The sequence below is a fragment of the Galeopterus variegatus genome, unplaced genomic scaffold, assembly GCF_000696425.1.
Source record: "Galeopterus variegatus unplaced genomic scaffold, G_variegatus-3.0.2 Scaffold123, whole genome shotgun sequence".
Classification (NCBI taxonomy): Eukaryota; Metazoa; Chordata; class Mammalia; order Dermoptera; family Cynocephalidae; genus Galeopterus; species Galeopterus variegatus.
In genome coordinates, this window is record NW_007726234.1 from 539,530 (window position 1) to 557,714 (window position 18,185).

General features: G+C 35.7%; 1 protein-coding gene across 1 annotated transcript in view; it reads left to right on the forward strand.

Moving 5' to 3' along the window:
* NCAPG (non-SMC condensin I complex, subunit G) overlaps positions 1-16,258 on the forward strand; it is a 44,082-nt gene extending 27,824 nt beyond the window's left edge. Inside the window, exons 15-21 of the mRNA XM_008588270.1 lie at positions 7,822-8,003; positions 8,293-8,467; positions 11,519-11,680; positions 11,925-12,063; positions 12,689-12,775; positions 14,995-15,064; positions 16,049-16,258. Of these exons, the coding sequence (XP_008586492.1) occupies positions 7,822-8,003; positions 8,293-8,467; positions 11,519-11,680; positions 11,925-12,063; positions 12,689-12,775; positions 14,995-15,064; positions 16,049-16,172 (939 nt within the window). The 3' untranslated portion in view covers positions 16,173-16,258. The remainder of the gene's footprint in view (positions 1-7,821; positions 8,004-8,292; positions 8,468-11,518; positions 11,681-11,924; positions 12,064-12,688; positions 12,776-14,994; positions 15,065-16,048) is intronic.
* Positions 16,259-18,185: the final 1,927 nt, after the last annotated feature.

Genomic DNA, 18,185 nt, shown 5'->3' on the forward strand with positions numbered 1-18,185 from the left:
TACCCAGTTTTAGGTATTCTATTATAAGCAGCAGAAGTGGACTAATACAGCATGTTTGTTTATGCGGTTTGTATTTATATTTTATTTTTTAGTGCTAAGTCAAGCTTAAACTTAGACAAAAATAGTTTAATATGCTTTTTGAATTTCTTAAATCTCAACTTATCATTCCTAAAATACCTAATTTCTCACTATCAAATTGCGTGTGCAAAGAATAGAAGTGAAAACAATATTAAATGGTTATTAAAGGGGGCTGTTACTGATTTTCCATCTTTTACCCTGCATTTGTGATTTAGAGACTAAGTTTTCTCCCCAAGGGTTTTAAGAACTAGTTTAGAATAATTTTATATTGAGTTGGGTAGGTCTAAGATAGGCTGTGGAATTGATCTGTTTCCTTAATGTACTCTTGAACTACATTTTTGTAGCATATATAAACATTTAACTAATTAAACATTTTTATACTGATTGTATTTTTTCATTGAGGTGAAAGTGACATAACAAAACTAATAACTTTAAAGTGGACAATTCTTTGGCATTTACTACATTCATAATGTAATGCAACTACCATCTTTATCTAATTTTTAAAATTTTTTTATCACCCTAAAAGGAAACTACCCATTAAACAATTGTTCCCCATTCTCCCTTCTAACAGCCCTTAAAGTCCTTAACAAGAACCAATCTTCATTCTGTCTCTGGATTTCACTATTCTGCATATTTCATATAAGTAGAATCATACAATATGTGACCTTTTGTGTCTCATTTCTTTCATTTAGCATAATGTTTTTCAGGTCCATTCACATTGTAGCTTCTAATAGTACTCTGTTCCTTTTTATGGCTGAGTAATAATTTCATTTTATGTGCAAGGGTACTTCAAAAAGTTTGTGGAAAAATAGAATTAGAAGGTAATGTGAATCTGTCCATAAACTTTTGAAGACTACTTGTATATCCAATTTGTTTATCTGTTCATCCACTGAAGGACATTTGGGCTCTTTCTACCTTTTAGTTATTGTGAATAGTGCTGCTATGAACATGAATGTGTATGTATTTGTTTGAGTACCTATTTTCACTTCTTTTGGGTGTATACCTGGGAATAGGATTACTGGGTCATAGGGTAATTTTTTTTTTTAACTTTTTGAGGGCCTGCCAAACTATTTCCACAGTGGCTGAGCCATTTTACCTTCTCACCTTCAGTTTCTCCACATTCTTCTCAAAACTTATTTTCCATTTTTAAAAAATGATAGCCGTCCTAGTAGATGTGAAGTGGTGCCTCATTGTAGTTTTGACTTGCATTTCCTTAATGACTAATGATGCTGAGTATCTTTTTATGTGCTACTTGGCCATTTTTGTATCTTTTTTGGAGAAATGTCTATCAAGTCCTTTGCCCATTTTTAAATTGGTTGTCTTTATGGTGTTCTTTGTATAGTCTGGGTGGTAGATTCTTGTCAGATATACAATTTGCAAGTATTTTCTTCTGTTTTATAGGTTACCTTTTCACTTACTTGATAATGTTCTTAGATATGTAAAAAATTTTAATTTTGATGAAAACTAATTTACCTGTTTTTTTCTTTTGTTATTTGTGCTTTTGGTGCCATATCTAAGAATCCATTGTGAAATTCAGATCAAGAAGTTTTATTCCTCTGCTTTCTTCTAAGAATTTTATGGTTTTAGCTTTTGTTTTTAGCCTGTTGATGCATTTTTAGTTAATATTCTTATATATGGTGTGAGGTCGGGGAACATCCAATTGTCCCAACACCATTAGTTGAAGAGACCATTTTGGCACCTTGTTGAGAACCATTTGATAATAGATTTAAGAGTTTATTTTTGGACTCTATATGTCTGTCCTTATGCCAGTTCCATGTTTTTATTTATTCATTCATTTATTTATTTGCCATGTCTCTTCACCATAGTCCACACTGTTTTGATTAGTATAACTTATTAGTAAGTTATGAAATTGTGAAGTGTGAGTTCTCCAACTTTGTTCTTCAGTTTCATATTGTTTGGCTATTGCAAAGGTCCCTTGCAATTTCCATATGAATTTAAGGATTGGCTTTTCCATTTCTGCAAAAATGTCCATTGGAATTTGGATAGGTATTGCCTTGTAGGCTGCATTGGGTAGCCTTATCAATGTTCAGTCTTCCAGTCCATGAACATGGGATGTCTTTCCACTTATTTAAGTTGTCATTAATTTCTTTTGGCAAGGTTCTATAGTTTTCAGCATAACAAGTCTTTTATTTCCTTGGTTACATTTATTCCTGGGTTCTTTATTCTTTTGGATGCTATTGTAAATGGAATTTTTTCTTAATTTCCTTTTTAGATTGCTAGTGTGTAGAAACTCAACTGGGCTTTTCTGTGTGTTGATTTGATTTTTATGCTGCAACTTTGCTAAATTTGTTTATTGGATCTAGTAGGTTTTTTTGTAGATTCTTTGGGATTTTTTTTATGTAAGATTATGTCATCTGTGAATAGATATAGTTTAGTTCTTTCGTTCAAATTTGGAAACCTTTTATTTCTTTTTCCTTTCTAATTGCACTGGCCAGAACTTCTACTACAGTGTTGTACAGCAGTGGTTAAGTGGCTAAAGTCGACAACCTTTTTTATTCCTGATATTAGGGAGAAAGTTTTCAGTCTTTTACCACTGAGTAAGATAGTAGTGTGGGTTTTTCATAAATGCCCTTTATCATTTTGAGGAGAAGTTTACTTCTGTTCTTACTTGCTGGGTGGTTTTTTTATTAGTTTTTTTAATTATGAAAAGGTGTTAGATTTTGTCAAATGCTTTTTCTACATCACCTGAGATGTTCACATGGTTTTTTGTTTTTCCTTTTTTTTTAATTGATGTGCATTATATTGCCTGATTTTCTTGTTTTGAGTCATCTTTGCATTCTTGGGATAAATCCCATTTGGCCATGGGATTTTAACATGCTATTGGATTTGGCTTGTAGAGTATTTTGGTGAAGATTTTTGCATCTGTATTCAATAGGGATATTGGTCTGTAGTTTTCTTGTAGTGTCTTTGTCTGGCTTTGGTTATCAGGGTAGTACTGGCCTCATAAACTTAGAAATTATTCCCTTCTCCTTTATGTATTGGAAGACTTTGAGAAAGACTGATGTCAATTCTTTAAATATTTGGTAGAATTTTTTAGTGAAGACATCTGGTGCTGGAGTAATCTTTTTGAGAGGTTTTTATTTACTTATCTGTTTACTGTTCAGATTTTTCATTTTTTCCTGAGTCAGCTTTGGTAATTGGTGTGTTTCTAGAAAGCTGTCCCTTTCATCTAGGTTATTGAATTCATTGGCATTTCAGTTTTTATTTCTGTAAGTTCAGCAGTGATGTATCCACTTTCATTTCTAATTTTAGTTTTTTGCATCTTCTCTCTGTCAGTCTTAACTGAAGGTTTGTCAATTGTGTTGATATTTTTAAAGAATCAACTTTTGGTTTTGTTAATTTTTCTGTTTTTCTATCTTTATTTGTTTACATCAGCTCTAATCTAATTTCCTTCTTTCTTCTACTCTTGGGTTTAGTTGACTCTTTTTCTTGTTCCTTAAGGTGTAAGGATAGGTTATTGATTTGAGATCTTTTTTTTTTAATGTAGGTGTTTACGCCTACAAATTTCCCTCTCAGAATTCCTTTCACTGCATTCTGTAAGTTTTCATTTGTTGTGTTTTCATTTTCATTCATCTCTAAGTATTTTCTAATTTCCCTTGTGATTTCTTCTTTGACTGATTGGTGTCATAAGAGTGTATTGTTTAATTTACACAAGTGTGAATTTTCCAGTTTTCCCTCTGTTATCAATTTCTAGGTTTATTCCATTGTGGTAGGAGAAAATAGTTTGTGAGATTTCAGTCTTTATAAATTTATTGAGACTTGTTTTGGGCCTACATATGGTCTATCCTTGAGAATGTTACATGTACACTTGAGAAGAATATGTATTCTGCTATTGTTGGATGGAATGTTTCATACATGTTTGGTAGGTATAGTTGGTTTATAATGTTCTATTTCTGTTTCCTTATTGATCTCTTTCTATCCATTACTGAAAGTGAGGTATTGGCATTTTCCAACTATTTTTTTTTTTATTTAATTCTATTTACATTTATTTTTGTGGGGTACAGTGTGTTGTTTCAATACATGCATATACTGCACAATGATTCACTTAGGGTAGAAAGCATAGTTTTGTCCCCATTAGTTCACTTCTAATTTTTCCCCCTACCACCACCACTCCCAGCCTCTGGTAACCATTATTCTATCTACTTTTTTACACACACATAAAGTTTAACATTCTTATTGCAAAAAGAACTCTTAAAAATGAATTAGAAAGAGCAGAAATTTGATGAAGGGCATGAGCAGATAAGTCAAATACTCCAAAGAAAAGCACATAGTTAATAAGTACATTCTGAGATCTGGTTGCGGGCAGGGCTGGGGCTATCCTGGCCACTGTTTCAGGATCCCAGGTGTCAGTTGGTTCCGTTGGCCCACAGTCCCCATCTCTCTGGATCTCTAGGCATCAGGCTGGCTCTGTTGCTGGCCTGAATGCCATCTTCCAACTATTATTTTGGGGTTCCCTCTGTTTGTTCACATATTTGGGGGCTCAATTGTTTGGTGTACATATGTTTATAATTGTTATATCTTTTTCATAAGTTGAACTTTTTATCAATATTTAATGTCCTTTGTGTCTTGTAATAGTTTTTGACTTAGAACATTTTGACTGAAAAATGGCAGAAATCCTTTCTTACCAGTAACTTCTTAAGTGTAAATGGGCTAAACTCTTCAATCTAAAGACAGAGGTTAAAAAACAAAAAACTGAGATCCAACTATATGTGTTTGCAAGAGTCTCATCCTTTCATTTTCAATAAATGTGTTGTATGTACGGAAAACACATGCCGGTACCCTAGCACTTATTAATGTTATTGACCTCTACATCTTTTCTATTTTTGAGTTTTGAAAGTTTTTGAAATAGCTCTTCTATTTGCTCATTACATTGTTTTTTCTTCTGATTCCTTAGTTTAGACTTGTCTTTCATTCCTGTAAATGAATTTTCCTGAAATCTCATTTAAATCTTGTCTATCCACCTTTTCAAAAATCTTTAGTGGCTCCATATATTACCTCACTAAGCTTGAATTTCTTTACCTAATTTCAAGGTCTCTATAATCTGACTACTGAGCAAATTTTCTTTCCATCAATAAGACAGGCATAGCTTGTTTTATTGAACTTCACAGATACTTTGTTTTCTACAAGCTTAAGGTTTGTGGCAACTCTGCAACGAGCAAGTCTGTTCTCATCATTTCTCATCAGCATGTCCTCACTTTATGTTTCTCTCTCACATTTTGGCAATTATCATAAGATTTCAAGCTTTTTAATTGTGCTCTGTGATCAATGATCTTTCATGTTACTATGTAATTGTTTTGGGGCACCATGAACTTCACCCTTATAAGATGGCAAACTTCCTAACTGTATGCATTCTGACTATTCCACTGACCATTCCCCTCTTTCTCCCTCTCTTCAGGCCTTCCTATTCCCTAGACACAACAATGTTGAAATTAGGCCAATTATTAATGCTTTAATGGTGTCTAAGTGTTTAAATGAAAGGAAAAGTTGCATGTTTCTCACTTCAAATCAAAAGCTAGAAATGTTTAAGCTTCATGAAGGGAACCTGCAGGGCCAGGCAAGCTGGGCTGCCAGGACCTGTACTTCTGGGGGAATATCCCTGGCAGACGCAAGGACTGGGGGCTCTACTGGTGGATCATGTTGTGGCTGTGTGTGGCCTTCAGAGTGGTGCTTACTGAGAACATGGGCACGTATCAGGAACAGGCTGCTGGGGGTAACAGGCTTGTCTGTGAGCTGGATTTGGTCTGGCTGCAGCAGGCAGACATGGTCGAGGTAGAAGTGACACAGCCATCCTTGGGTGTATAGACTATGAGCTGGGACAAGCTGTGGCCCTCAATAAGCGAATCTGGTGCCTGTTCCACCCACAGTCTGGCCAAGTGCTTTTTCAGTTATGATCAGGGAGCAGCAGATGGGTCGTGGTTCCAGGTATGGGGTTACAAAGAGAGGGAGAAGTGGAGGCCATGCTGAATAGATAGACTGAGCCTCCTGAGCAGGTGCTGCCTCCCCTGACCCAACTGCTTGACTTAATCCTACTATATTAAGTTCTTCTGACCCCAGACACTGCTGTAGTACCATTCCTGCCTCAGCCCCACTGTATGTTGAAAATTAAAAAAAAAAAAAAACAAGAAATGAACAATCATGATTCATGGGAGGAGGTCAAAATATCAACATTACCAGGAGTTTGGAAGAAGTTGATTACAACCCTCATGGATGACTTTGAAGGATTCAAGACTTCAGTGGAGGAAGTAACTGCAGATATGGAAATAGCAAGACTTGGATTTGAAGTGGTGCCTGAAGGTGTGACTGAATTGCCACAATCTCATGATGAAACTTTAATGGATTAGGAGGAAAGTGATTTCTTGAGATGGAGTCTACTCCTGGCGAATATGCTGTGACCTTTATTGAAATGACAACAAAGGATTTAGAATATTACATAAACTTAGTTGGTAAAACAGCAGCAGGGTTTGAGAGGACTGACTTCACTACTGAAAGAAGTTCTAATGTGGGTAAAATCTGTCAAACAGCAGCATCACATGCTATAGTGAAATCTTTTGTGAAAGGAAGAATCAATTGATGCAGCAAAACCGTACTGTTCTCTTATTTTAAGAAATTGCCACAGCCATCCCAACCTTCAGCAACCACCATCCTAATTAGTCAGCAGATATAAACATCAAGGCAAGATGCTCCACCACCAAAAGGTTAGGACTTCATGAAGGCTCAGATGATTGTTAGCATTTTTTTAGCAGTGAAGTATTTTTTAATTAAGGTATGTACATTGTTATTTTAGATATAACGTTATTGCACATTTAATAGACTACAGTATAGTGTAACCATAACTTTATAAGCACTAGAAAACCATAAAATTCGTGGGACTTGCTTAATTGTGATATTTACTTAATTGTGGTAGTCTAGAACTGAACCTGTAATATCCCCGAAGTATGCCTGTAATAAATTTATTGAGGATTTACTTTGTAGAGGACACTACTAAGAGCTTTATGTATATTATTTCCTCGTCCTTGTCACTGTCTTATGTGATAAGTACTTTTGTTAACTGCCTTTTTATATATGAAAAAGGTGAGGCACAGAGAAGTAACATGTGCAGTATCATGCAGCCAGGATGTTATCAGAGGCTTGAATTGAATTTAGCCTCAAAAGCCAATATTCTTAACCACCACTTTATATGAGTACCTCCTTTTTAATACCACTATATCTCTTTTTGTTTTTCTTCTCTAGGTTTGTTTTGGTTACTCTTTCTAACAATGCCTTTTTTTATTTGTACACCTTCTGTTCATATTCTATCCATTATTCAGACACATTGCCACTCCCACCTCTCAAGCTTTTGCTTACAGGTAACTTCCTCTGATGGCAGGGACCAATGCTGAGGGGTTTTTATGGCTAAGTAATGCTAAGCATTTAAATACATATTGTTTTTATTTTTTGTTTCCCAACATTTATAAGAGGCCTTTTGGTTCTTCTAAATAATTTTAAGGGAATTGAAGTTTTCATGACTAGGCTAACAATTTGTTTAAAATTAATTAGGTTTGTCTAAAATCATTAGTCTAGCTGTGAAGAAACAAAATCTTTTTATGTTCCTTTAACCAATTCATAGTAACACAAGTGATTTTTGGATAGTTCATATAAAAATGTTGTAGGCTAGGTTACATTGTGAGGCTTAAAAAGGAAATACAAATAAAAAATTTCTTCTAATGGATGTTATTTTTATAGGTATCTGAACTGAGGACAGGAGCTGCAGAAGGACTAGCAAAGTTGATGTTCTCTGGACTTTTGGTTAGCAGCAGGATTCTTTCTCGTCTTATTTTGTTATGGTACAATCCTGTGACTGAAGAGGATATTCAACTTAGACATTGCCTAGGCGTGTTCTTCCCTATGTTTGCTTATGCAAACAGGTATTGTTTTGCCCTATTGATAAATCAAAATCTGACTTGACATCAAATTCAGGCCCCCCATGAGTTATGTCTATAATGTCATTTTTTTGTTTGTACTCTTTTTCTTTAGTGGACAAATGATAAAATGAGAATAACTTACATAGATTTTATGTACTTGAATTATTTGGCTCTTTCGTACATGAAAATATACTTTATATTGATGGGTGAATTTTATACATAATATATTTTAGAATCATGATTTTTGTATCGTGATGTTCTGCCAACATACTTTCACTTTGTTTTTCAATAGGACTAATCAGGAATGCTTTGAAGAAGCCTTTCTTCCAACTCTGCAAACACTGGCCAGTGCTCCTGCATCTTCTCCTTTAGCTGAAATAGATATCACAAATGTTGCTGAGTTACTTGTTGACTTGACAAGACCAAGTGAATTAAATCCTCAGGCCAAGAATTCCCAAGATTATCAGGTGGGTGTGTTAGGCTTTGGATGGTAAGGATGATGACTGCGTGCAGATCACTGTTGTTTGGGTAAAATAATCTTTCTCATAGAATCTTTGAAATAGTGAGGAGCTGCGTTTGGATCCTGGGACTTAATGTCTGTATGGTGGCACATAACACAAAGTACAAAAAAAGAAAAAGATTTTTTGGGAAATAAGGAAAAGTCCTGAAAATAGAAGTAATCCATGCTGATGTTTTTTACTCCTGAAAAGTTAAAAATTCATAAGTCCCAAAACTCTGCTCCCCACCTTGTACTGGCTGTTAATCACTCTGAAGTAATGTCCCATGGTATCTAGGAGTCACTGAGTCTTCAAATGTTGGCTTACATGCTATGCTGCTGATGATACAAGGAAGGAGAATTCAAAGAATAGAACTCGCTTCAAACTTATTTTGGCTTTTATTCAAAGAAGATAAGTCAACTGCAAAATAACCTACAAATTAAATTTTAGCTGCTTTTTTTAATCTTTTAATGACATTTGGTCAAACGTTACCACTTTTAAAATTTAATGTGTTAATAATGATTTCAGATGCCAACTGATTAAGTTGAAAGTACTGTTCTATTTTTATTTTATATTCATTTGATATTTAGTGACTGCATACTCTGTTTAAGTCACAGTGTTATATGCTAAGTTACAATAGTATATGCTACTGGAAAGATAAGATTACAAAAGATATTAGCAAAATATAGTAAGGGTCAGAGATATAGCTACTAAGTGCTTCAGGACTTTAGAGAAAGGCAAGATTCAAATGGTAGGAACGATGAGTACAGCATTAGTAGTTTGAAAACTCATTGGGTAAAATTCAATTAGACTTCATTGGGATTTGGGGAGTGGTTTTGTTGGAAAGGAAAGATGTTTTAGCATATGTGGTAAATGTAGATGGTTATGCAGATCATTTTGGGAGACTATGGAAAAATCATCATCTCCTAAGGATCCTGGCTATGACTGTTAGAGTACAACATTGGGAGTAGATTATAGATTTCAAAGGCCAAGGTAGGAATTCGGAATTGGCCTTATTTGTAATGAGTAACTATGCAGAGCTTATGGTGAAATGGTTATGATGAAAGGGTTTATGGGATGAAAGCAACTTATCAAGAAGATTAATTTTGTGGTCAGTGATGGTTATATGAAGTGAATTGGTGAAAGGAAAGGAGAGATAATATTAATAAAGAAAACAGTTCTCCTACAACCAGGCACACCATACCAGCACCTTGGGCCCCGCCCAGGGACCCAGGGCATGGAGAAGGGACCGGACCTCTCCCACAACCAGGCACACTGAGCCAGCACCTTGGGGCCCACCCAGGGACCCGGGGTATGGAGTTGGGGACTGGACCTCTCTCCCACAACCAGGCACACTGAGCCAGCACCTTGGGGCCCACCCAGGGACCCGGGGTATGGAGTTGGGGACTGGACCTCTCTCCCACAACCAGGCACACTGAGCCAGCGCTTCAGGGCCCACCCGGGGACCTGAGGCATGGAAAAGGGGACTGGACCTCTCCCACAACCAGGCATGCCATGCCAGCACCTTGGGCCCTGCCCAGGGACCCAGGGCATGGAGAAGGGGACCAGACCACCTCCCACAACCAGGATCACAGCACCAGTGCCTCACTGCCCACCAAGGAACCCGTGGCATGGAGAAGGGGACTGGACCCCCCCACACACAACCAGGCTCACTGCACCAGCGCCTCACAGCCCACCCAGGGACCTGGGGCATGGAGAGGGGACTGGACCCCCCTCCCACAACCAGGCACCCCGTGCCAGTGCCTCAGGACCCACTCGGGGACCTGGGGTATGGAGCTGGGGATCGGATATTCTCCACAACCAGGCACACTGCCAGCACCAAGGAGCATGCCAAAAACATCTTCTCCATGTGGGTGGCCCACCACAGCCACCATGATAACGGGCATGGATAAGGGGACTGGACCTCTCTCCCACAACCAGGAACAACATGACAGCACCTTGGGGCCTGCCAGGGGACCCAAGGCAAGGAGAAGGACACCCCACAACCAGGCATACCGCCAGTGCCAAGGAGCATGCCAAAAACAGCACCCCCACGTGGGTGGTCCACTACAGCCATCACGATATCCATGGCTGCTGCAAAGGTGGGAAGATGCCACAAGCAATATTTATGTAACAATATATATGCCAGTAATACTGATTAAATCAACATATCTCAATGTTCAACCCCCAAAATATGTATAATCGATTTTGATTCAATAAATAAAATAAATTATATATAAAAAAAAGAAAACAGTTAAAGTCTTTATAATTAGGATACAAAAGAATGTAGAAAAGGAATAGTAGAAAGTAGTAGTAGAAAGTGGAAAGAATAGAAATAGACATAGTAAAAAATTTTTGGTTACAAGAACCTAAAAGAGCTTGAGAAGCAGGGGAGATGGAGTAGTTCAAGAAAACTCTGAGGTCCTAAGTAGGGGTAACAGAGGACATCAAAGGAACTGTTGACATCGTTCGGGGAGTCCTCTCATTATCAACATCCTGGAGGAGTGAGGGAAGTTGGTTGGGTCATAGGCCTCAGTTGAACTGTCATGCAAGCAAAGACCACAGCTGATCCCATAGGGAGTTCCAGAATGGAGATATTCCTTTGAGTTTTCCAGTATTGAGACAAGCTGAGCTATGGTACCTGTGCATCAGCCAGTCAACATGTTAGTCTAACCCTTGGGGGAAGAGGTGTGACTTGGGAGGGGCCCACTGTCATCAACTTGCATAAGTTCTGCAGCTGTAAACTTAGCCTCCAAAATTCAGAACAACTGCAGGATAAGTGCTTCAGTCCTAACAGGGAGTGGATCCAGACCCTATATCACAGCATCCACTACAAGAAGTCAAGAAGGGGAGTTTATTTTGGTGGAGGGGGTTGGGGGAGAGGGAGATCTTAAATTTGGTTTTAGACATTTTGCATTTGGGATTATGGCAAGATAATTAGTTGGAAATGTTTGTTATATATGTAGGTCTGTATTGTAATCGTATTTTCAATTTACAAAGAATTTTCTCTTAATTTTCTAGGCCTTAACAGTACATGACAACTTGGCTCTAAAAATATGTAATGAGATCTTAACAAATCCATGCTCACCAGAAATTCGTGTCTATGCCAAATCCTTGAGTTCTTTAGAACTCAGTAGCAATCTTGCAAAAGACCTTCTGGTTCTATTGAATGAGATTCTGGAGGTAAAGTAGTTTCTAATTACTTTTAATTAGCATGTGTTTATATTTATCAAAGTAGAATTTACATGATTATATTAAATTATACATATGATAACATACTGTGACTGCTCATATGAAGTAAATATTTCCTTCATAAATTTAACATAATTTTTAGAATGTTTTTGAACAACTTGATACTGGTATATAACTTTTTGAAAGAAGATTAGAAAATGCTGTGTTTAAGAAATTTTAATGTTTTCTTTTATAGCAAGTAAAGGATAGAACATGTCTGAGAGCTTTGGAGAAAATCAAGATTCAGTTAGAAAAAGGAAATAAAGAATTTGGTGACCGAGCCGTAGCAACACAGGATGCCAATACAGCTATAATCAGTTTTCAAAATGAAGATGGTAATGACATACTGACCTGAATATTTATAAGATTCTGTCCTTTTCATCTTTACTGAGATATATTTTATTTCTTCTGTAACATGTTTGGTTGGATTTCAGAAATGAATGAAAATTTTCTCTAATCAATCCCTTTGGGGAAGAGTATTACTGATGATATTCTACTTTCCAAGGTTTTTTTGCATACATTTCTCACCATCTGATCATCTTGTTAGGAGTTTTGCTTGTTTTCCAGTGTTCACATTTTTTGGAACAATGATTTATGCTAACCTTTTAATAGTAGCTAATAGGACTATCTGTCATTTGTTTTATGAAATATGGACTTGAAAAGGTCATTTAAAATATTTCATGAGGGGGCCGGCCCGGTGGCGCACTGGATAAGTGCGCCGCTTGGGAAGTGCGGCGGCGCTCCCGCCCGAGGGTTCGGATCCCACATACAGACCGGTTCCTGCTCACTGGCTGAGCGAGGCGCGGGAGCAACGCCGAGGGTTGCAATCCCGTTGCCGGTCCCCGGTCCGGTATGGGGGCAACACTGAGGGTTGCGATCCGTTGCCGGACACGGAAAAAGACAAAAAAGACAAAAAAAAAAAAAAAATTTCATGAGGCTATCTTTTATTTCCTTTAATAGAAAATAATAAAGAAGTATATATGACTCCTCTCAAGGATGTAAAATCAACACGAGCATCAAAATCCACTCAGCAAAAGACTAACAGAGGTAGTGTATGGATTGACTAGCTTTATAAGAAAATTGTTTTCAGTTTGTTTCCCAATAATAAATACGTTACAAGTTTCCTTTTCTTCGTTTCCTTAGGAATAAAGATTTTTTAATGTTTCTTTTTAATTCTTACAGTGCTTTGTATTTAAAGATTATAAAATCAGTGTTGCTTCAAGTGCTTTTGATTGAAAGAAATCTGATGCGAAAGATCATATTGCAAAGTACTATTTGGGTTAAATTAAGATTTGGTTAAATGATGGTTTTGTATTATCAGTTATTTGCTTTCTATCCTTTATATGACTAAGCATTTTTTTCTTTTATTCCCATACTATTTTTTTGTTCTCCTTTTCCCCTTATTTCATATTTTCCAAACTTAATTTATTACCCAAGTGATATCCAACAATAGGGGATTTGCTGGAATAAAGCAAATGTTGACTACTAAGGGATTACTTGGAAAAAAATTTTAAGTTCAAGATCTTTTTATTGTCTTATTTCCTCATTACAAAAAGCAGTGCATGCTTATTATAGAAGAATCAGAACATACATCCAAGCAAGCGAACTACTGTAGAGAACACTGATATTCCCACCAGTGAGCCAACCATAATTTTAATCTTTGAAAAATATTTTTTAAGGCCTCCTTCTATGCAGATTTAATTTTTTTCTAAAATGTAATATGACCATATATTGTTTTGTAACCATTTATTTAAACACCAGTTGCTGGATATTGTTCTAAATTAGTCCCATATTGTTGGATATTTTCTTAGGGGTAAACTTTTTTTTTTTTTTTAAACAGGGATTTAACCCTAGACTCTTGGTGTTAACAGAACTATGCTCTAACCAACTGAACTAACCGGCCAGCCCTGTTGTTTTTTCTTTCCATTTTTTTTTTTTTTGGGGGGGTGGGGGAGGATGTAGGAACAAATACATTTGTAAAAGCAAATATGTAAGGTGTGGGGAAAAAAAGTCTAATGTGAGTAGGGTACATAATATTCAAAGAGATTGTCATACTAAACAATTTGGTTTTGATCAGATTGCTTTTAGATAATATACCATAAGAACTCCATCCTTTTTTTAATAGTCCAAACTTCATGTATCCATGCTATGTTTTATTTCTTATCATAAGTGAGGAACATCACAGGTCAAACTTTGTCTTACTTTTTAACCTTGTAAATTTCTAGCAAGTAGAATTTTTGCAACCTTGTACAGAACGTTTCTAGTTTTTTACATTGAAACGTATTTTAGAACTCATATTTGAATTGGCCATATATATATTTAAATATTTTACAAAAGGCATTACCTTACTGATTAAACTTCTGTTTCTTTAGGACCTGTTTATGGACATAAGCTACCTTTCTAACATTAGTTTTCATTAGTCTATCCATATCCCTCATGCTATAGTGTAACAGAAGTACTTCCTTTATATAACGTGTTTTTATATGCTTCTGTCCCCAAATACATTGAACTAAAATTTGCCTCCATATAAATTTGCTTATAATTTCCATATTTTCCCTTGCCCATTATCAGCGCTTACAAAAGAAATTAAAGTTGACCTTTGAACATGCAGGGGGGTAAAGATGCCAACTCCCACAGTCAGAAATCCAAGTATAACTTTTGGCTCCCTAAAATCCTAACTGCTAATAGCCTACTGTTGACCAGAATCCTTACTAATAACATATATAGTCAATTAATGCATATTTTGTATATGTATTAAATACTGTATTACAACAAAGTTAGAGAAAAAAATGTTTTACATTTCTCCCAACTGCATATGGTACCATGTATATAGACTGTGTGTGTGTAAGTTTTGAGAAATTTTAACTTTTTATAATAAGTTTATGTATATTTTATGGTAGTAAATGACAAAATAGTATCTACATATATTTTATTCATTGAAAACATACTTTTTAATTTTTTCACTTTCTAGGCTAAGTGGTTCATCTGCAAGGTTTTTCAAAATTGTCAAAAATCAAAAAATTTCCAATATATTTATTGAAAGAAACCTATGTTGTTCAAGGGTCAGCTGTAATGTAAATTTTAATCTTGCTTGGGTTCCTTTTCTCTGTGGTGTTGATAATTGGTATAAAGGTGGTTGGGAACAAGGAGGAAATGTGAAGAGGATTGTTGTGCTGAAAATAAAGGATTTAGATAGCTCAGGAAGTAGGTTAAAAATAATAAGCAATTCATAGTAAATTTTGATTATAAATTATAATGTCTTTAAGGGCGGAAAAAAGTGACAACTTCAGCTAGGATGAACAGGAAACGTCAGACTACTGAGGCGGACTCTGAAAGGTATGCCAGGCATGTCCAGAATATATAAAGAGACCTATCTTCAGTATGTTAAGTCGTAGAAAAAAATTGTAATTTTCTTCTGTGAATGAGAAACAATATTTAACACGTTAGTCAGTGAAAATTACAAATAGCCGTTTGTTGGATATATAGCCTAAAATTCCATTATCAGGAACATTGACTCTATGGCCTGTGTGCTTTTGCCTGTTAGTTGGCATGGCGTTTAGCACTATTTAGTCATCTTTAATACATTCTCTTATTTTGTGTTTCCATATATTCTTTTAATTACGTGACCCTGTATGTATGATTCCTTTTTGATCTTGAATTGGCAGACTCTTGATTTAGATAACATTTAGGTTCTCTACATTTATAATGATAGAATAATTCTGCCTACAATTTGCATATATTGTCTGGTAGTATGTTTATTTTTGGTTTCTGTCAATTAAGCAACTATTAGAGCAGAAAGGTTATAGCTTTCTTGCATTCATCTATTCACTGGTAAAATTGTATTGTGTATATTTTCAGTACATATCTTTAGATTAAGTCGATTAAATTTTAAGTGTTTTTTAGGGACAGGGGAAACTTGTTTACAATGTTTTAGTAATTTATTGCCTAAATCAAGGGAACTTATTTTTTTTTTTTCACTTCTCTAGTTCCAAAACAAAACCTCTTGGACAGTTGTTACGGTTTCTTTAATTATGAAAAGCAGCACTGCAAAAGTTTGGTCAGTTTTTTTTGGCCCCTTCTGTATACCACCACGTTCCATACAGTATATAAAAGAATAAGAATTTCCACGATTCGCTTTGCTGATAGCCAGTCAGTGGTTTTTGGTTATTGTTTTGAGATTTTATTTTTAAGCTTAGTTAGTGGAATCAGGCTATCAATTACACACTGATAGAATGTGGGTCAGAAACAAAGAGTTTTATTTATAAATGAACTGGTTTTAAAGATTGTATCTAAATTGGTGTATTTTCAACATCTGTTTAGTGATCCTGAAGTTCCAGAACCAGAATCAGAAATGAAGATGAGATTACCAAGACGAGCCAAAACAGCGGCACTAGAAAAAAGTAAACTTAACCTTGCACAATTTCTCAGTGAGGATGTAAGTTAGGAGAGATTATGGAGGTGAAGTCCTTTAAATTTATATTCAGTTCTTTGCTTTAATAAAGTTGCTCTTGTGTCAAAATGAGAAAAAGCCTGATGTCTTTCTGAAGACTTTGTGCTCTGCGATTCCACGTTACTTTGGCTTGTATTAAAGCATCGGGACAGCGTCTGTCAGCGTGGTCCAAAGACCATCTATATCAGTTACATGTTTGTTTAGCAGGTTCTGAGGTGGGCCAAGGAATCTGTTTGGCTCACCAGGTGATTCTTAGGAACTCTTATATTTAAAATTATGGCATTATGGGAGACTTAAGTGTAACTAGCTAGTAGCTTGTTGCATTTGAGAAGCTTATGTTTTAGGCGGGGCAGAACCAACATAGATGAAGACACATCAGAACATATTTAACATGAGACATTTCAAGGGCAAATGAAGAACCACAAACTGTCTAGAAAGGAGCCTGTTATCAGTGAGGACCAGTATAATGAACCAGAATGTTCATCATCCAAATTCAAGTTATTTTGATAGTCTTTTGTAATTCCTACACTAAAAACATTTTTGGTAATGAGACCTGCATGCATAATTTTTCTTCCTAAAGTGTTTGCATATGGGAGCCTTTGTGAGTTTCCTGGGTTAGGGATATATATATATCATGAAGCTGCTGTCTGTTTTAAACATAACAAAATAATATTTATTGATAATAATACTAGTGGGAAAAGAACTTGACAAGAAGTTCTCTTTATATATTGTGAGCATGACTTCTTCACTATCAATTTTATCATCTTTTGTAATTGGCACTTGCCTGACTTATGAAACTTGCACTGTATGAAATCAGTCCTCTTTCTTTCTTTAATGCCCAGCAAAACACCTTTTCTTATCCCTCTGATAATTACCCTTTCTCTTTATTATTTAGAAGTGTCCTAACATGGATCTTTTTAAATTGTGCTTTTTTAGGTTTAGTTGCCAGAGGCCATTTACTTGAGGTGATTTTCTAAGATGGAGTAAAAGTAAGATTGCTGGTTTTTAGAACCAAATCGCTATATTATATACATATATGTGCTTTACAGAACTCAGAAATATAAAGTCAAAGTTACAAAGCAAGAATGCTTACTAAGCAAAAGGCAGATATGGTAATGATATAAATCAATGAAAAGCAGATGATAGTTGTTAATTCTGTTGGCTCTGTCTTTTCCTGTACTTCAAATTTCTTACTAGTCATTTTTTAAGTCCCTGTTTTTTTTTTTTTAAATAAGGGAGTAAGGAGAAAGGAGGACTGAAAAGGTACATAAAATGTGCTATAAAGAAGTCTTTAGAAATACAATAAACTAACATCTCATTTACACGTGATCAGGCTATCAAAAGGAAAGGAGCCATGTTCTTATATGGACCAGCATACCAAAGCTCTCTCCTCTCTCTCTGGTATAGGGAAATTAAATTTCAGCACCAAACTTTTAGTATTCTTACCATTCAAGTTTTGGACATAATTATGTAGCCATTACTGAAGTTATGCTTTGCATTATTAAAGATAAGGAATATTATCCTGCTTCTAAAAAACATGTCTTTACACTTTAAAATAGATGGCTAAAATACATTAAAACCAATAGATGTAAGTCCATTTACCATTTTTCATTCAAAACTGCAACTTACAGAAACCAAACAGTATTCTTGTCCACCAAGAGGCACAGATTTGCTGAAGAGTAAACATACAATTGTGCCATTGCTCTTAACAGCCCACAAACTACAGGTTTAAAATACAGAGAAAGGGAACTGATCAGCTTAAATTTTCTTCTGAACGAAAACATGCTATTTGCTGATAAGCTATGACCTTTTTTTTTTTCCTTTCTGTACATATATAATTTGAAAGGGAGATTCTTCCAAGAGATACTTTTGCCTTTTTTACCAATTTGCTTCGAGGTAGTTGGTATCCACCTGCTGTACAGCTGTTCATGGGTCAGGTCATCATCACAAATCTTTACAATACTAGCTTTCTAAATCACAATGCATTTTATATTAAAACTATGCACA